The sequence below is a fragment of the Brassica rapa genome, chromosome A10 (genome assembly GCF_000309985.2).
Source record: "Brassica rapa cultivar Chiifu-401-42 chromosome A10, CAAS_Brap_v3.01, whole genome shotgun sequence".
In the NCBI taxonomy this organism is placed as follows: domain Eukaryota; kingdom Viridiplantae; phylum Streptophyta; class Magnoliopsida; order Brassicales; family Brassicaceae; genus Brassica; species Brassica rapa.
In genome coordinates this window covers 1,835,884-1,855,557 of record NC_024804.2, presented here as the reverse complement: position 1 = coordinate 1,855,557, position 19,674 = coordinate 1,835,884, and the positions used below count along the sequence as shown (strand labels likewise).

General features: G+C 32.6%; 3 protein-coding genes across 3 annotated transcripts; 2 read left to right on the top strand and 1 right to left on the bottom strand.

The window, feature by feature from the left end:
- The first annotated feature begins 799 nt into the window (after window positions 1-799).
- LOC103844187 (zinc finger CCCH domain-containing protein 3) lies at window positions 800-3,444 on the top strand. Its single transcript, XM_009120969.3, has 7 exons — window positions 800-1,126; window positions 1,297-1,457; window positions 1,546-1,599; window positions 1,998-2,114; window positions 2,177-2,446; window positions 2,518-2,778; window positions 2,867-3,444. The coding sequence occupies exons 1-7, from the start codon at window positions 1,054-1,056 to the stop codon at window positions 3,149-3,151; spliced, it is 1,221 nt and encodes a 406-aa protein (XP_009119217.1). The 5' UTR covers window positions 800-1,053; the 3' UTR covers window positions 3,152-3,444.
- Window positions 3,445-3,687: 243 nt separating this feature from the next.
- LOC103844188 (protein disulfide-isomerase like 2-2) lies at window positions 3,688-6,711 on the top strand. Its single transcript, XM_009120970.3, has 9 exons — window positions 3,688-3,910; window positions 3,981-4,139; window positions 4,228-4,341; window positions 4,787-4,962; window positions 5,056-5,155; window positions 5,337-5,513; window positions 5,614-5,759; window positions 6,103-6,249; window positions 6,362-6,711. Exons 1-9 carry the CDS (start codon window positions 3,767-3,769, stop codon window positions 6,513-6,515), a joined length of 1,317 nt encoding a protein of 438 aa, XP_009119218.1. The 5' UTR covers window positions 3,688-3,766; the 3' UTR covers window positions 6,516-6,711.
- A 6,222-nt stretch (window positions 6,712-12,933) lies between these two features.
- LOC103844439 (auxin response factor 11) lies at window positions 12,934-15,647 on the bottom strand. The gene is made up of 12 exons (XM_033282293.1): window positions 15,588-15,647; window positions 15,334-15,486; window positions 14,991-15,051; window positions 14,727-14,874; window positions 14,523-14,636; window positions 14,373-14,445; window positions 14,139-14,286; window positions 13,679-13,760; window positions 13,547-13,610; window positions 13,264-13,421; window positions 13,078-13,198; window positions 12,934-13,008 (listed from the first exon to the last, which is right to left on the bottom strand). Exons 1-12 carry the CDS (start codon window positions 15,645-15,647, stop codon window positions 12,934-12,936), a joined length of 1,257 nt encoding a protein of 418 aa, XP_033138184.1.
- Between the last annotated feature and the right edge of the window lie 4,027 nt (window positions 15,648-19,674).

Genomic DNA, 19,674 nt, shown 5'->3' with positions numbered 1-19,674 from the left:
GTTTGATTTTATTAATTAATAAACTAAGTGTAAGGTTAAAAACTGGAAAAAACATTAAATATTTGTGTTAAAAACAAACAACACTTATAATGAAATAAAATTTAAAATGACACTTAATATAAAACAGATAGAGTATTTATTATGAGAAATTAAAGAGAACATGATATACTAATTTACTTTTATAATTAGATTAAAATTATTGATCTGATGTTTAAAGATTAATTACATAATCTATTTTAAAATTTAGCATTATATTTTAAAATTTAACTTAAAAGAAAGTAATATGTGATTCAGATCTTCATTTAAAAGAAAACAATTTAAAATGTAATGTTAAATTGTTAAAATTTAAATAGATTATGTAATTAAAAACTTAAAATAAAGTAATATGTGATTCAGATCTTCATTTAAAAGAAAATAATTTAAAATGTAATGTTAAATTGTTAAAATTTAAATAGATCATGTAATTAAAAACTTAAAAAGTAATCTGTGATTCAGATCTTCAATTAAAAGAAAACAATTTGAAATGTAAACTAATTTTTAAATAGATTATGTAATTAATATGGTGGAGATAACCAGTGGCTAAAACTTAAAAAGGAGGGTCCACCTAGGAAAAGCTAGTAAACGATGGTTCACATCGAACCGTCACATTGAAGGCATATCAACAGAAGTAGGGATAAAACTGTCATTTAACATACATGCAGAATTTATTAAGCCGTACACGAGGGGAGGCAAAAGACTCATTACTTGGCACTCTTTAATTTAATTTTCATTTTAATTTTCTCTATCTCTGTTCACATTGAAAACACACAGACATCGCAGGAGAGAAAAAAAAGGCAAAGACCAAAAAGAACAGAGAGAGAGAGAGAGAGAGAGAGGAAGAAAGATCCGAAAATAAAACTATCTTCCTCCTCTGAGAAAATATCTCACATTCTGAGCAAAGAGAAAAAAAAAAGGAAGAAACTTTCGAATCTGTCTTTGTTTGCTGTTGAATCATCGTGATCGTCGTCGTCCTTCATTGTCCAGAAACTGCTGTGACTTTGTCCTTTTTCTTACATGCGACTCATGTCAGACACTCACCATGTTCAGAGCTCTACTGGGTCGGTTCGATCTTCCCAAAAAATCGAAGGTAAAGTTTCTAAATCTCGTGAGAGATCCATATTCGGTTTTAAAACTTCTGTAGCATTTCGAAAGTTGATCTCTTTAAGAACCCACATGAGTTTTGTCTTTACGTTTCTCTTTGGTTCAGACATCATTAACTACCATGTGATGTTTTTTTTTTTGTTTTATGATTGTTAGATGCTTTTAGGAAGATGAAAGTTAATGATGGAAACGGAGTGGAGCAACCTGATCCGTATCCAGATCGTCCCGGTGAAAGAGATTGCCAGTTCTATCTGAGAACTGGTCTCTGTGGCTATGGAAGCACTTGCCGTTTTAATCATCCTACTAACCTTCCACAGGTGAGGAAGAAAGAAAGAAAGATCATCTTTTTCTAAGTTGTAGCTTCTTATTCCTCATTGGCTCACCATCTTTTAAACTCTTTAACAGGTTATGTACTACAACGAGGAGCTCCCGGAGAGGATTGGCCAGCCGGATTGTGAGGTGCACTTTCTTGGTTTTTATTGGTTGTTGTATGAATGCATTATAGAGAGTTAAAAGTCGGTAACTTTGTTTTGCCTGATGCATCCTAACTAGTCCATCTAGCAAATTTGTAACATAACTTATTCTTGTTTGCAAGTTCACTTAACAAGAATCTACAGTTAATTACAGGACATATTCCTCTTGTCTGGTAAGTCATTAATTAACTCGAGTTGAAAGTTAGATAGGGTTAATATTATTGTCTATTTAGGAAAAAGGCATTAACTTATTGGTAAAAAGAATCTACATTGAACTGCAGAACATATTCTTCATGTCTGGTTTAGTCTTTCCTTGATTTGATAGATACTTAGCCAAGTAGATGAACCGTATTATTTGCTTTCTTAAAACATTTTTGTCTGCAGTATTATCTCAAGACAGGAGCTTGTAAGTACGGTTCAACATGTAAATACCATCACCCAAAGGACAGGAACGGAGCAGAACCTGTCTTGTTCAATGTTCTCAACTTACCAATGCGTCAGGTAATTTCATCCTCGTTCTCTTTGTGTCGAACATGGATGACTTATTTGAGTTTGGTCTGCAGGGTGAGAAGCCGTGTCCATATTACCTGCGAACTGGAACTTGCAGATTCGGAGTCGCTTGCAAATTCCACCATCCTCAACCTGATAATGGACACTCTACTGCTGCTGCATATGGGATGCCTACTTTTACTTCTGCAGGTTTACATCATGCTGGTGGATTAACGATGGTGCCTACTTATGGAACTTTGCCTCGTCCGCAACTTCCTCAGTCCTATGTGATGGTTTCATCCTCTCAAGGTCTCATGCCTCCTCAGAGCTGGGCCACTTACATGGTAAGTCTGAGTTGAAGCTACAAAATCATTGATAAGGCTACTTCCCTTAATGTCATTTTGTTATGTTGCAGGGTGCATCTAACTCCATGTATGGTGTTGTGAAGAATCAAGTTTATTACCCTGGTTCTAGTGCACCAATGCACATGGGTGTGACATTGAATGGTGTTGATTTGTCTGAAAGATCCGAACAACAACAACAATGTCGGTTTTTTATGAACACTGGGACATGTAAATATGGAGACCACTGCAAATACACTCACGTCAGTGTAAGAGTTTCACCACCACCGCCTCCACCAAATTTCATGAACCCTTTTGTTCTCCCAGCGAGACCTGTAAGTCCCTTTGCTCTATCGTCTGGTTTTGATTTGAACCATGTATTGAGCCAGCATTGTTCTGTTTTTTTTTGTTTGGCTGTTCCAGGGACAACCAGCTTGTGGTAGCTTCAAGTCATTTGGATTCTGTAAGTTTGGACCAAACTGCAACTTCGACCACTCGGTGCTGCCATATCCTACAGGCTTACCCATGCCTTCGTCTCTGCCTAATCCTTATCCTTCACATGTTCCATCCAATTATCAGAGGATCTCACCAACGCCAAGCCGCTCTGGCTCAAAGGCTATGCATAATGATAAGCCTGATGTCAAGAAGGAAATGCCAGGGACTGAGAAACCGGAACAAGTGCAGGACTTGTCATCACCACGATCATGATTCATGATCACAGCAACGAAAAGCATCAACAATATGGCTGGACCTCCCCCCACTCAGGCTTCTAAAGATCTCAATGATCTATCCCTCTCTTTGCCCTTTTTTTGTTAATTTTTTTGGTGGAAGAGGAGTGGAGGTTGAAGGTGTTTCTTTTTCTTTTTTATTTTGGATGAAAACAACATAGGACGAAACCTTTTTTTGGTGGTATGTATGGGTTTTGAACAACAAAACGAAAACAGAAAACGAAACAAGATAAATAGTAAAACTAGTCCCAAGAACTAGACTCATTTATCGAATCAATTCTTGCTTGCTGCATCCTTCCTCAAGAAAATATTTAGCCAAGTGAAAAAAGACTCGAGAACTATCTAAAAGCAACCAACCACAAGGGTGTTTTCTTGGCTCATCAGAAGAAGGAGATGCTTCTCTCCCACTCAATATCATCCCCACACGTGGGGACGCCGTCTCTCGCACGTGCATCGTTGTTATTTCCTTTTCTTTTTTAATAAGAATATTAGTGGAGAGTGTGGTGACGTGTAATAATATCATTGGTTATTACACGTAAATTCACGTGTATAGTGTTTTTTAGTTCTTCAACTATATGTCCCGTTCGCCGAATGAATGAAGATGGAAAGAAAAATGAACAAAACAAGAGTATTCACGATTCTCTCTCTGGTGTTTGCGTTCTCCTTCGATTTAAGCAACGCTCTCTACGGATCCTCTTCCCCCGTGCTTCAGCTCACTCCTTCTAATTTCAAGTCTAAGGTCCTTTTATTGGTTTGTTAGCAGTGTAGTAGTGTGTGAGTCCTAAAGATGTTGTTTTGGTTAATTACAGGTTATCAATTCAAACGGTGTCGTTTTGGTAGAGTTCTTTGCACCATGGTGTGGTCACTGTAAATCCTTAACACCAACTTGGGAGAAGGTTGCTACTACTTTGAAAGGTATTGCTACTGTGGCTGCTATTGATGCTGACGCTCACAAGTCCGTCTCTCAGGTTTGTGTGATTGCTCAACAAGAAAGATACTTTCTTTTTGTTAACCAAGTTATGCATCCTTTGTGATTAATTTTTATTTTTATTATAGGATTATGGTGTGCGGGGTTTCCCAACTATTAAAGTGTTTGTTCCTGGGAAGCCTCCTATTGATTATCAAGGAGCTAGGGACGCCAAAGCCATCTCTCAATTTGCTATCAAGCAGGTTTCTCTCTCACACACCCTTGCTGATTCTTGATTACTGAGTTATTTTTAATAGTTACTTTGAGCCCTTCAAGGGCATGTAGAATATGGATGTGGTGGTTGTTCCAGTTGCAGTGAACTAGAGCTTAGTTGTTTATACTGTGGTGGTGTCCTCTTAAAACTATATGCTGCTAAGTTTGTAGTTGAATGATTGAATCATGCTAACTATCCTTCAATCTATGTATCATATTTGAAAAATCCCTCTCTTTCTTGCTGATCTGGCCATGGAATGAGTATGTTTGATTGGATGCTACTCTAACCTTTTCCATGTTGTTGTAGGTTTTGTTTAATGAATACTAGTATAGAACCGTAATTGTTGGTGAAAATCTCCATAGATAGTATTCTTCATGAAGCACTTGAACCTGCATTCAGATTAATATATGTAGTGATGTTTTTTTGCTTCATAGATAAAGGCATTGTTAAAAGATCGTTTGGATGGTAAAACAACTGGCACAACCACTGGAGGAGGGTCCAGTGAGAAGAAGTCCGAGCCTAGTGCCTCTGTGGAACTAAACTCTAGCAATTTTGACGAGCTGGTCACTGAAAGCAAAGATCTCTGGATTGTGGAATTCTTTGCACCTTGGTAATTAGTGCTTATTGTCTCTTGGAACTGTTCAGTTCTCTAATAACCTTCCTTGGGATATTTGTAGCTGAAAACCATCGTTTTTTTTTCAAGGTGTGGACATTGCAAAAAGCTAGCTCCTGAGTGGAAAAAGGCTGCAAAGAATTTGAAGGGGAAGGTCAAACTAGGTCATGTCGATTGTGATGCTGACAAGGTAATAATCGCTAGACTTCTTAGATGTACTATGTATCTCAGTAAATTGAAATAAGCATTTAGGTTGAGGGGCCTCTGTCAATATTCTTTTTGTTAGTTAAGTGATTTTGTCATTACATATCCTACAGAATGTTAGTCTGCTTCGTATAACTATATGCTTGTTTTCATTTTACATACTGCAGGCTATACAAAGCAGATTCAAGGTGAAAGGGTTCCCCACTATCTTGGTCTTTGGAGCAGACAAAAGCAGCCCATTGCCTTACGAGGGTGCTAGATCTGCATCAGCCATTGAATCTTTTGCTCTGGAACAGCTTGAAGCCAATGCTGGACCTGCTGAAGTAACTGAGCTAACTGGGCCGGTACTGCTCACATCTGTAACTGTTTCCCTTAATATACTTTTCTGATGGTACTTGTCTCCAACCTAAGCCATTGACACTCGTTGTGTTCTGAGTTGTATAGGATGCCATGGAAGAGAAGTGTGGTCCTGCTGCTATTTGCTTTGTTTCTTTCTTACCTGACATTCTGGACTCAAAAGCTGAAGGAAGGAACAAGTATCTGGAGATGTTGTTATCAGTTGCAGAGAAGTTTAAGAAGGACCCTATCAGGTAACCTAAATAACAAATCTCTTATATCTTTGTTTCTAGCTACTATCATCATATTCCAGCTCTCAGTTACTATGTTTCTGATCCTGTCACGTGGGAAGGAGAAGCTGAACAAAAGTTTGAAATATAATCAAAGTAAACTAGATTTTGGGAACAATTTGTTGGATAATGAAATTAGATATAGATGGAAGTTGATGCCCTATGTTAATCTTTGAATCTTTCTAATCAACAGATATTTACTGTTCAAGACTAATAGGAATGGCATGAGTTTTGATTTTATAGCATCCGGACGTTGTCTTGCTTATTTTGTGGTTTTGTTTTGCTGGATTTTGATTGTATTTTGCAGCTTTGTGTGGGTGGCTGCTGGGAAGCAACCTGATTTGGAGAAGCGTGTTGGAGTTGGAGGATATGGTTATCCAGCAATGGTAGCTCTGAATGCAAAGAAAGGAGCTTATGCTCCACTTAAAAGCGGTTTTGAGGTTAAACACCTCATGTAAGTGTTATCTTGGTCTCTCTTATAGTCAAGACAGCCAATACAAACCAATGGTCTATGTATTTGTTTGGTATCAAGCTGACAATGGGCCTTTTCTCTTCTGTGTCATCAGTGAGTTCGTGAAGGAAGCTCAGAAAGGAGGAAAAGGGAATTTGCCTATAGATGGAACACTGGAGATTGTGAAGACAGAAGCTTGGGATGGTAAAGACGGAGAGGTAGTCGATGCAGATGAGTTCTCACTTGAAGAACTCATGGCAGATGATTGATGCTACTGCTGCCTCCACAGAGTCAACGTACTAGTTGTGAACAACTATTTACTTCAATTTGGTTTCTTGAAAAATTGTTAAATTGCCCCATTTGTCGAAAAGAGAAAGCCAGTATTAGGGCTGAACAAATAAACTGAATCCGAAAATCCGAACCGAATCCGATCCGATAAAAATAAATCTGAACTGATCCGAATCTGGTATAAATACCGAATGAATCTTGTTTTATGGTATATCGAGTTATGGGTATTATCCGAACCGAACCCGAATCTAAATGGATATCCGATAGAACCCGAAACATTCAAAATACCAAAAAGAATCAATACTATTAAAAAAAAAAAGAGTCCTAAAAAATCTACTTAAAACAAGTTATAGTTGGACCATTTCATTTAACTAGAATTCTTATTATTTCTCATACTACTAACTTAATTATTCTTCATTAAAAGCAAATTAGTCATAAAAAATGGTACTAACCTAATTATCTAGTTATACGTTTACTATATACGCATTATTCCATCATAAATATTTTGAACTAATATTAAATAATGTCCACCCTATATTTATATAGTATATGGTTACTTGTGATTTATTTAATAGATAATACCTTCGAAAACTATAAACAAAATAAAATATCCATTGTAAAAAATATACTTTTTACAGAGATGAACCATTATTTTATACTAACCTTATTAACTAAACTGATTTCATTAACCATGTTATATATATGAACACTTCAACATTATCATTCACAAACTAAACGATGTTTGTCACAACTTAATATTCCAAGTTGGTTGTATTATTTTAATACCAAACCAGTTTCTATAAAAATCCATAGATATGATTATGGTCTACATAAAACCGGTTCAATCTTTCCATCTGTTATATTTTCAGAAAATGACTATTTATCTTCGGTTCTGTTAGATATTTAGTCTAACCAATTATAAATCGGTTAGTGATAACTTCTAAAAATTTGAAAACACTTTGTTATTTATTAACACTATATCGATACTTTAAAACATGTTAGCAGTAGAATTGTGTTTTAGAACAAAATCTACTTATTTTAAAACATAATATTATTTTGAAAATAGTTTTGATACTATGTGTTATATTAAACATAGTTATATATATTTGAAATAAATAATTATATACATAAATTATACTTTTGGATAACTAAATTATTTATCAACCAAATAAAAATATTCGGGTAATTCAAGTTTTCGTGTTATCCGGTTTATAAATAGTATTTTTAGGATATGTGGTTATTTAAAAATTGAATGTAATTAATATTTTTAAATATATAATTTTTATTTAAAAATTCAGGTACTCATTTGGTTCTCGGTTCGGTTTCAATTTTTTGGTCATAGATTTATGATTTGCTATATTATTTATGCAATTCAATTTAATTTTGGTTTTTCAGCTTGGTACGGTTTGGTCCGTGGTTTTGGATAAATGTGCTCAAACTTATACACTATCTTATATAGAAATTCGTTTACAATATATTTAATTACAAAAACAAACCCGCGTTTTTCAAGCGCGGATCAAAATCTAGTTTGTATTAAACATGATCTAAATTCTTAATATGTATCCAAAATACACTAAAATATTATTGAACATTTAAAATAATTATCTATTAAATGAAGATTGATGGTTGATGGTTGAAGGTGCCGGTTGAATCTTGAAGTTTTTAGATTTTGGTTTTGTTTTCATTTAATAATGTTTCTCATTTTTTATGAGAACTTTGTTTACGTTTTGTACTTTCATTATTTGGTTTTCTTTCTATCAATAACTATTTTTACTTTTCGTTTGATTTTGAATGATCATGTTTGATGTCTTTTCTTATTTTTGAATCGATTTTACTTATATTTTAGTTACAAAATAGGTACAAATCATGTACTTTAAACCGAAGAACCGATTTTACTTATGTTTTAGTTATAAAGTAGATACAAATCAAGTATTTTTAAACCGAAGAACCGATTGGGACCCGAATCCGAAAGTACATCGGGTTGTACCGGCTCTTTGAAGATTTACCAACTCCGACCCGAATCCGATAGAAACTGAACCGGTCCCGAACCAAACTTTCATATAATCCGAATGAGACTGATTTTGATAAACCCAAAAAACCGAGACCCGATTGGACAAAACCAAAACTCGATTGGAACCCCAAATGCCAAGGCCTAGCCAGTATCATTTCGGGACTTAGAACAGAGAGTACTACACTTTACTTTGTGAATGTTTCAGCTACTGGTATTTTTATTCGTCTTGTTCAATTAAATATCAATACTATTAAAAGGGAAGGAGTCTTAAAAAATTTACCTATGAAAGTTGTTTGGACTTTTTTATCTAATTCATTATTTTTTGGTCTTACCTTAAACTTAGACTAATAATATGTTACCATATATTTCTCTAACAATAATTTAGTCAATTCATTTATTTATTCAAATACCACTCCTAAATCTTAATCATTACTATTACTATATTTACCATTTTGACTTTTAATCGTAAAAGCATTGAAACTAATGTTTTATATTATCACTTTTATCATATAATATATAATTTAAAGCAAGAGAAGTTACACGACATATATGTGTACATTTTAACTTTCTCTTTCCTTTATAATAACGTAATCATATCATATATAAATTTTCCCACTAAAATCTCATATTACATACTAAACTTTCAACCGTTTATATTTTGATAGATATTTTCATATTTAAAAATGAGTTTTCTAAAAATATTTCATCAACCATGTTTTTGCACAATAACGTTAAAAATCTATATCAAAAGGTTGTTGGATCCGATATGGACGTAATGGGTCAACATCTGTTCGGGTATTTAGGATCCTAAAAAGATTCGAAATATCTAAAAAATCTGAAAAATATCTGAAACACCAAAAATACTTGAAACTCCAAACAAATACCCAAAAAATTCAAATACCTAAAAATTCAAATACCTAAAAATTCAAAATCTTATTCAAAATCTGACACTGAACTGAAAATACACAAAATTTTATCCAAATACCCAATTTTTTTTTAATTTGAAAACTTACCTGAAATCAAAAACTATAATCGTAAACCAAAAACCTAAAAAAAATATCCATTATGCCATAAACATATTCGAAATATTCAAATATACCTAATAAACACAAAATATTTATGACCGGGTCTGGACTCAAACAAAGACCTGCGGGTCCAAAAAAAAACCCAATAGGTTATCTTCTCTGGACCTGAACTAAACCTATATTTCCGGGTCGGTTCGGTTTGTTTTTTTGATCCGGATATAATTCTCATGCCTAAAATAACTTACGTAAAAGTATACATATAAAATATCAAATAAACTAATCGTAGATTATATAACTGTTAAAAATATATTTTTCGATATAATAAAACTTTGTATTATAATATAATCCAAAAAATCCGCGCTTCTCAAGCGCGGATCAAAATCTAGTTTCTAGTTTAATTTTGTAAAACCAATAGTGAAGTAAAAATTTATTTATCCACATCTTGCTGAATTGTATGCTGGATGTTTGGCAATGCCCTTTATGTATAGTGTCCACTGTGGTAAACTAATATTATCATTGATATTGTAGACGCTTTTTATCTAGTTTTAAGGGTTCTAACTTTTATACAAGTTCATATCTAAATAATAAGGAAACTAGAAATGATTTTGACTGACTTTAGCGGTCAATTTACTTACATAAAAATGTAATAGCATATATATAAAATCAAAATTAAATCAGGTGTTTTGTAATTTTGTGTAAGGTGGTTTGTAATCGGATCCTAATCTCCTTTTCAGGTCTACTAGAGATTTTCCCGGGCTACGCCCGGGTTATTTTCCATATATTTTAATTAAATTTAAATTACTTTATAATTGGTATCTGAGTATATATATACTATAATAAACTCACATTATTGATTGCTACATTTTATTAATTTACTAATGTCCGAAACCTTTAATAACATAAGATGGTGTTAGATTTATATGAGCCACCGAATTTCTAATGTCAAACCAAAATAATGAAATGATAATGTTCTTTACATCGGAGTACAGGGATGTTAAAATGGGAAAACCCATCCTATTTAAGATTCACCACAATCAAAAACTATACCGTTAGATTAATTCTAATATAGATCTATTAGAAGTTTTCATTTAGACCCTCAAATAATACAGTGACTCATTTAACTTGTTTCGACCAATTTAAAATGATATATGATCTTCTGCTTTTAATATTTATTTTTAATGTAAGACTATTTGGAAGAAAATTTATTTTTAAAAATATTATAAAAATATTTAAAGATTGATAATGGAAAATGAGGTTTTAGTATTTTTTTTTTTAAAACCTCAAAGTCAATTTTTTCGGCAAACCCGTAAAATTGAAATTTCCCTCTAAACCGCAAATCGGATTTCCCTCTAAAACAACAAATCAGATTTACCCTCTAAAACTGCAAATTGCGTTTTCTCGATAAAATCAAAAAAATTGAAATTTACCGCCAAAATCACAAAATTGAAATTTACCTCCAAAATCACAAAATTGACTTTTTCTCGTCAAAACCGCAAGAGCAAAATTTCCCACCAAAATCACAAAATTAAAACTTCCGCAAAATCCGTGAAATTGAATCTTCCCGCCAAAACCGTAAACACAAAATTTCCTGCCCGCTAAAACAGAAAATTTAATTTTTCCGTCAAAACCGCAAAATCGAATATTTTTACCAAAACCGAGAAAATCAACTTTTTCCGTCAAAACTACGAAATCATTTTTTCCACCCCCAAAAAGCAAATTTCCAGCCAAAACTGGAAATCAAATTTTCCTGTGAAAACTTTGAAACTGAATTTTTTCGCCAAAACTGCAAAACTGATTTTCGCTAAAATCGTAAAATTGAATTTTCTCGCTAAAAATGAAAATTGCGTTTTCCTGCAAAACCCACAATATCTTGGATTTTTCCGCTAAAACCAAATGGATTTTCTGCTAAAACCGCAAAATCTGATTGTTCAGTTAAATCCGCAAAATCGGATTGTTCCGGTAAAACTGCAAAATTAGATTTTCTCACTAAAACCACAATATTAATTTTTACGTCATATACATGAAATCATATTTTTTTTCCATCCAAGCAGAAAAGTTCTGTTTTTTTGTCGTGCATATACTTTTCATTCATGTTGTCAACGTTTTTTCGTTTTCTTAGCTTATGTAAAAGTTTTAGGGGAAGGGAAGAAGTTTGGATGATAATTTCATGACATGTTTTTGCCTTTTGCTATAAACGTATAGCTTTTGGTGTGAAATATTTATGTTGTTCATATTTAATTATGATGAAATTAATATATTTTTAGATGACTTGATCAGCTTATAGAAAACTAATTTTTATTTTAGATCATGAAAAACTAACTTTTGTATTTTTGCTCTTTTCTTGTATGTAAGCCTTCTCTACAATCAGTAATTTAAGTCACTTTTAAAGTTGATTTAAATTTTAAAATGCATTGATTTACAATATGCTGTAACAAATATTTATTTTCTATAGGTTTCATTTGTTTCACATATCATCACTTTTAAAATAATGTAACATCACAATACTGTAACTGTGATATAGATAGATAAATTAAATTATTTAATTTGCATGATTATTTTCTTACTAAACTGTTAAACTGATGGTAGTTTGTCATATGCGTAACTTGCTTACTTGAAAAAAAAAGATGCGAAGAATACACCAAAACAAAAGTATTGTTTCAACTTGGCATAACTATCATCAAAACTAACACTAATCACTTTCTCTTATTTGGCTCAACCTTCATACTTTTTATTAACCAAATAGTTTTACACACTATCATCTCCACTAAGACATTTAACCAACTTGGCAACAAAATACAATATAGGGGCATTATTCTCAAAAGAGATTATTCCTTTGCAATTTTGTCTGCCACTCTATTCCCCTCTCTAGCTTGAAGGCTACCTTGTGATCTCCTATCTTCAAGAGCATGAGTTGAATATCTTGGATATGGGCGTTGAGAGAAGGCCGTGGTTCCTCTTCTTGTTAAGCTTCCACAGGATCCTTGGAATTAATTTCATAAATTACGGGCTAAAGGGATTTGCTTACGCGCTAGCGTAATTTGATTATGTGCGAGGAATTGCCCTCTTGAGTAATGGGAAGCGGGCTAGTCCCCGAAAATGCCCGTTAATAAAGCAAGCTTCACAAAACTGAACCTTACAACCTTAAATCTCTTGGAAGATCACTTTCTATTTTCTCTTGGCATATTTGATTAAAGTCCACTTTAAGACGTCTTCTTAAAAAATAAACACAAATACATCATGAATGCTTTCTTTATGTGCAAAACCAATTGCTGTATCACTAAAATTTGTTGATCATTCCACACTGTAAATAATGTAAATATACAAACTTTGATCATTCCAATTTGAAACCTTAACAATAAACTTTCAAGTTTGCCCAATGGTATAAATCAGAGCCTGTGGCACCGGGACTATGTGATCAACTCCTACGCTTTCATTGGCCTATCATAAATAAAAACCCTTATGAGAATGCATTTCATAAGCTATATGAAAGACATGTTTTATAATCACCTCAAAGTAGCTCTCAACCAATGCTGATGCTGGCTTCCCAGTCAACTCACGCCCAGCATCACCGAGAAGCACAAAAAACCCATGGTCATTGTTGTCGTAGACAGAGAGCTTCGTAAGATACCTGTGACAGAGGAACAGTGATAATGAGTGCCAGAACGTGTGTCTCTACAAAACTATAACTCTTACTCTGAAACACCGGCAACTTCAACTTTCACACATTTCTTACACATAAGCATAGTAGGCCCTTTTGTCACCTTCGTCTTGCAACCACCGCAGGAAATATAATACCATGCAGAACCATGCACAACATCATCAATGGTGGTTGTGCACTCAAACCAAGAAACCTGGGTAATAGTAATATGAAATAGTATAAACAACTAAGACCAGTGCAAAGCAAGTGTAAAAGTATGAATTATTGTACCTTTGATCATTCATTCTTGATGTAGGAGAACAGCTCCCCTATTGTAACCGTCTCTGCCTTGGTCACATTGTCGGGATTAACCCTGTTAGTAACATCTGAGTTTGAGCCCAACCTGAAAAATGCCCAGCAAAAAAAAAGTCAGGCAAAGTTACAATGCTTTCTCAACAACGGAGTGCGTACCAAGTCAGATAATCTCTGGTTGGCTGAACGTCCAAGTCAAGAAACACACGGGAGGATGATAGGGAGGAGAGAGTTAGAGCGCCTGCATAACAACAAATGTTAGCATAACATACAAAAATAAATTATTACATCATAAAGTTTAAAAAAAAAACCATTTGGTTGTTCTGCTCGACTGGGAAAACCATTTGGTTGTTCAGTGTTGCAGAGTAAGAGCTGGCTGACCAATCAGAGTTTTTATCATCTTCAGTCGCATCACGATAACATTGCTGAGGAGAATTCCTCTGTGAGGTGATGCAAGATTGTGCCAATTCATGGGATTGCGCCAATGCAGAACCCCAAAGGTTTGAAGCTGTTTTGCCTACATCTAAAGACATGATGTGTGTGTGAGATATGTAGCTATAGGAAGCTTGAGAGCTATGTAACTGCAAGAAAAAAAAATGACGATTAGACTGTGCCTTACCAAGTGCAGATACTTCACTAAAATGACGGGGCCTTTTGTTCTTTGGCATAACTGAGTGAGGAACATTTTCCGAAGTTACAAACGCCTCGATCTCCCATGGTGAAACCTTATCCGGTCTTGAAATCGATGCAGGCTCATCCCAGCGAACCTACACAAATATATATAGCAGACTAATTGCGTTTTTACTCTTTAGAAACATTTTAAGAAGCATGTATACAGGGGGATGATTTTTACTTCTAGGCATCGCCAATTTGAGTCTTTCCAGTGAGTGGAGCAGTCTTTAACACCAACAACCGTGCCAGAAAATCTTCGAATAGAAAAATATTTGTTTAGAGAACAGCTTTTGCAGGGCAAAAAAAACAAAGATAAAAAAAATTAGACTACCTTCTTTCAGGGGAATCCTCTCCCTCAAACCTCATCTTAAATCTTATTCCTACAGCGAACTTGTTGCTCATGGCTTCCAAATATTTGTTCAAGCTAATGATGAATTGGCTTGTTCTGTTCAGACCAAGAATAAATCATTAAGCAGAGTTTCGAAGAAAATCATTCAAGATGAGTAATAAATGTATACCTTGGTTTATAGTAAACGGTGAACATAGATCAGGTTTGAGTAGCATGACAGGCAGTAGCAAGCACTCCCAGATGCATGCTATGACTTGATATGACGGATGAGGGCATATTGGTCTGTTGACGATTAGCACGTCTGACTCCAACCCGCAACTCTCCATTCTCCCCTCTGGACATTACAAAATAGTTTGGAAAATGTCAAATTCAAACTCCACATTTGGAAAAGCAAAAGAAACATAGCAGAGTGACGTTATACCTCAGGAACACAAAGGTGTCCCTAGCTACCAATCTCTTGGCTGTAACAAAGGTGCTCCACCCTGTGGTCAAAAGATGCCTCCGTGGTTGCCTGTATAACAGGTTTCAAGTAAAACATGATCAGTAATCACAAAAACCTTGTTTGTCATTTTAATTTGTCATAGAAAATGGATTCATCACCTCTAAAAATATGTTTGAATTTCCACTGATAGGCGTGCACATCTTCGGCTACTAACTCCTGAGTCGGAGTTTGCTGGGTCATATCCTAAAGGAAGACAATAACAAATGAGATTGACGTTGCGATGCTGAAATCTAAAGTCCAATGCTGACGCCATGGGAGCCCGAAACTAAACACAAAGAGTGTCCTAATTACCAGCGGGGAAAGGCACTCTGTAGCATGTTTCCTAAGGACAGAGAAGCCACCATGCGTGCTTGTATCAGACGCAGTCAAAACCTTGCTGAAAGAGTGAACCTTTGGCCTTTGTGACTCGGGAGGAGAAGGATCAGGACTCATAGGTTCATCAACCTGATGCAGTTTATAAATTAGGACTCACTGGATCTGAGAGAGAAAAATGGAGTTGAACCAAATTCAAAAGAAATCAAAAAAGTGAATTGAGTCACACTCACTGTTACTTCTGGCTCAGCGGAAGAGACACCAGAGACAGAGGATTCGCTGCTGGATTTCATCGCTTGAGAGAATTGTTCTTGTGCGTAATAAACCCGAGCTGAGAAGATAATTATAAAAGAACTCAGATGAAGGAAGTCGAAAGGAATCCATAAATGCGATTCTCGGAGGATTCATTGCACAGAGATTGAACGACGATCAGTTGAGAAACGGGAACGACGAAGCGTAAGTCGTCGAAGGGAGAAGATTCAGCATATTAGGGTTCGAGCTGTTTCACCGATATGATTCAGCGGTTCCTATGTTCAAGCGGATTGGACTTATAGGCCCATCGTATCAAAAAAAAAGAAGAAAAAGCGAAGCCCAAACCGAATGTGACGTGGACAAATAAACTCACTCCATTGGCTGATTTTAGTGGCTGACGTGGACATCCTCCCTGAGGCTCATATATCCCTTTTAATATAGGATAGATTAGTTTATTTGATTTTTTTTAAAAGCCTTTCCCATTGGAAACCTAAATTAACTTTTGTTTAATCAGTATATTTTTATTCAAAAGGACTGGACAAAAGTTACTTTTGTCTGTTTGTTAATATGGAGGAATTATAAGCCGACGTTTTCCATATAATTTGGAAAAAAGTATGTGCAGCTCATTTGTTTTCATATATTTCATACTAGACGGTGTTCCGCGTACCTATGCAAACTAATATATATCTAACTAATTCAAATTTTAACATAATTTTTAATTTTAATCTAAATTATTTAAGGGTAAAAAGACCAAAATAGCACTAAATCAAGTTTTTGTTCCCAAACTAGTACTCAAGGCCAAAAGTCACAAAATAGCATTCAAGAGGTAGGGTTTAGGGTTTAGAATTTAGTGTTTAGGGTTTAGAGTTTAGGTTTTAGGGTTTAGAGTTGAGAAGTGAGGTTTTGGGGATAAGATTTCAAATTTTGAAAAATAAAAAAATTTAAATTTTTCAAAAGATAAAATGCTATTTTGGTCATTTTAGTTTTTGAGTGTTATTTTTGTAATATAAACTTAAAAAGGTGATATTTTGAAGATTTAGTTTCAAATATTAAATTAATTAGAGACATAAAGTTTTTTATTACAGGACAACATAGAAAATGGTTTGGTATTTGTAAAATCTTTTATTTATTCTATCACTAAACCATACATGTAAAAAGTATCATCATTATAATAACCTAATAAATTTTATTATTATTTTTAAAAAAATATAAAAAATAAATCTACAAATAAACCATAATTACCAAATTATCAATGAAGCCTATCAAATCAAATCCCTCTTCATCAAAATCTTAATTGCACTTTTTATGAATTTCGTCTTCATCGGAGTTCATATTGACACCTATTAAAAAAAATATACAATAATTAAAAACATACTTCTATTTAATAAAATTTATAAACTAAAATAATAAATTATATATATATCTAGTAAAAGGTGTATTTGTTTTAATTTTTAACAGGGAGAGATTGTATTCTTTGGACTCATATTTTGATTGATAAAAAAATTCAGTGGTATAAAAGAGAAGCAAACTTTATTTTAAAATAATAATTAAATAAAACATTAAAAGATTTAATATTAAAAGTAAACATAAGATGAACAAAACTATAAAATTAATACTCGTTAATAATAGTTATCCATGAATATAATGAATTTTTTAATTAAATAATCACTAAATATGTTCAAAACTAACAATTCAAAAGTTATTTATTAAAACTAATGACTGAGCCTAAATTAAATCATGGAATATGACAAATAATCTTCTAAAAATAATAAAACATAAAACAATAAAAATAACCTAAACTTATGAAGAACATGATAAGTAAACTAAACTAAAATTACCACATAAAATTATTTTATATATGATAAATAACTAAAACTACTAACTGAAATTATAAAGAACATAACAAATAATAAATAACCTAAATTATGGAGGATGTGAAAAATAAGCAAAACTATAATTATTGAAAACATAACAAATAAACAAATTATCAAAAATTATAGAAAATATGACAAATAAACAATAAGTAATGATAAATAAGTAAAAATTACCTAAAATCATAGAAAAATAGACAACTAAGCATAATCACTTCATAAATAATAGTATAGATATATTTTCTGTTTTTGATTGTATATTTTATTATCTTTAAAGCTATTTTCTTGTCGTTTTTGGTACACCGAGTAAATCGCACAGAGTTATGCGTATTAATCTTTGGGAGGTTATAGACATAAGATATCAAGTATATTGTCAACCAATAATGAAACACGTGCTGCTATAAAAATAATATATTAATGAAAATAATTAAATATTTTTGCTCTTTTTCGCCAAACATTCTTCTCGGATGAATCCGAATCTCTCGTCGTGGACGTTTTCTGTAAGTAATTCATTAACAAACTAATATTGGTCTCACAGAGGTATTTTAATTTAATTGACATTCTTACACTTAAATATTATTTTATCAAATAATAGTTTTAAATTATATTATATTATACTAGGCAAAGAATAAAAATAAATATATCTTACTTTATAATTAGAAAAAAATGCATGTGTTACAAACTTATCTTTCATGAAACTATATTACTTTATTTATAGTACTAAAAATCTAAATTTTGTTTATAAGTTTGGTTGCGGTAAAATTACAAATATGTCAATACCAAATATATATCTATTCTATTAAAAGGAAAACAGTCTACATAAATCTACTTATACAAGTTGTTTGGACCCTTTACTTTTTTATATTTTGGTCTAACTCTATTTGTTATAACAAACCTTATTATCCCTTATTATGCCATCGTATAACAGCATTTGACTTTAATTCACGGACCTGTAAAGCATATTTAACGAATATGCCATCGTCTGCAAAACTTTTTTGTTATATTCCCTTGGAAATTATCGATTCTTCATGTTAAAGACCTGAAAAGCATATTTATAGAATATACCATCGTAAAGCCAACAGATCCTTTATCGATACAACATAAGATATCGATTCTTCATGACACATAATATACCTCTTAGAAATATCGATTCTTCATGACCTACGTATTTATTTTTTAAAATATATGTTTTTATTTTGATATTTTTTCATATTAGTTTATAATCAATTAGCTAATATAACTTATAATCTATTATTATTAATATAAAATTCTTTTAAATTATATATTAAGCAAAAATACCTAACATCATGGAGAATACGACACACAAACAAAATCAGCTTTTGATTGATTGATATTTAATTAGAAATTTTGCTATGTCTTAATCTCTTATAATAATAAAATTTTATTTTCCAGATAACAATAAAATATATATGTATAAGAATTATCTTATATAATTTATCATATTAATTTATAATCAATTAGGTAATATGAAATACAATATAATATTATTAATATACAATTCATTTTAATTATATAATAAGTCAAATACCTAAAATTATGGAGAACTTGACACATAAGCAAATTCACTTCTCAAATAATAGTATAGATAATTGGTTTTATAATAATGTAAATTGATAGTTGTAACTATGATATAAATATATGCGAGGAAAATTCATTTTTAAAATTGATAGCTTGTGTGTTAATGACAATGTTTTGAAAACCGAACGGGACACTGATTCGACATTGCACCTGGGTCAATGGCCGGACCAGTTTAATCGGTTTAACCGCTTAATTTTAATTTAATTTTAAATTAAGTAACTATATATATGTAAGTATAACTATAAATTAATTTTGATATAAGTTTATATCAATGTTATATTTTAAAAATGATATGAAAAAGAAAATTCAAAATTCAAAAACTAAAACTAATTTATTTATATATGTAGTAGAAAACAATATTAAATTTTGATGAAATCTTATTAAAATTTGCAAATTTTTTATTTTTAACTTGAATTTGCGAAAACTGGGTTTTAATATTGAACTAGCTCCGATTTAACTCAAATTCGGTTTTTAGCACAACTCGGAACCAGTTAGAAGAGCGAGTCATGATCCGACTGGTTCGATCGTACGGTCCGATCAGATTTTCAAAACATTGGTTAATACAGTTCAATAATTAAAATATATATTTTTAATAATG

Excerpts from the sequence above, each read along its gene's own strand:
- LOC103844187 (XM_009120969.3), top strand. The coding sequence starts at position 1,054 with ATGCGACTCATGTCAGACACTCACCATGTTCAGAGCTCTACTGGGTCG. Across the intron at positions 2,115-2,176 it reads TCAACTTACCAATGCGTCAG|GGTGAGAAGCCGTGTCCATA; the intron begins GTAATTTCATCC and ends TTTGGTCTGCAG. Across the intron at positions 2,447-2,517 it reads AGAGCTGGGCCACTTACATG|GGTGCATCTAACTCCATGTA; the intron begins GTAAGTCTGAGT and ends GTTATGTTGCAG.
- LOC103844439 (XM_033282293.1), bottom strand. The coding sequence starts at position 15,647 with ATGAAATCCAGCAGCGAATCCTCTGTCTCTGGTGTCTCTTCCGCTGAG. Across the intron at positions 15,052-15,333 it reads CAGAGTGCCTTTCCCCGCTG|GCAACCACGGAGGCATCTTT; the intron begins GTAATTAGGACA and ends CCTGTTATACAG. Across the intron at positions 13,009-13,077 it reads TGGTTGAGAGCTACTTTGAG|GCCAATGAAAGCGTAGGAGT; the intron begins GTGATTATAAAA and ends TATTTATGATAG.
- LOC103844188 (XM_009120970.3), top strand. The coding sequence starts at position 3,767 with ATGAAGATGGAAAGAAAAATGAACAAAACAAGAGTATTCACGATTCTC. Across the intron at positions 4,342-4,786 it reads CTCAATTTGCTATCAAGCAG|ATAAAGGCATTGTTAAAAGA; the intron begins GTTTCTCTCTCA and ends TTTGCTTCATAG. Across the intron at positions 6,250-6,361 it reads TTTGAGGTTAAACACCTCAT|TGAGTTCGTGAAGGAAGCTC; the intron begins GTAAGTGTTATC and ends CTGTGTCATCAG.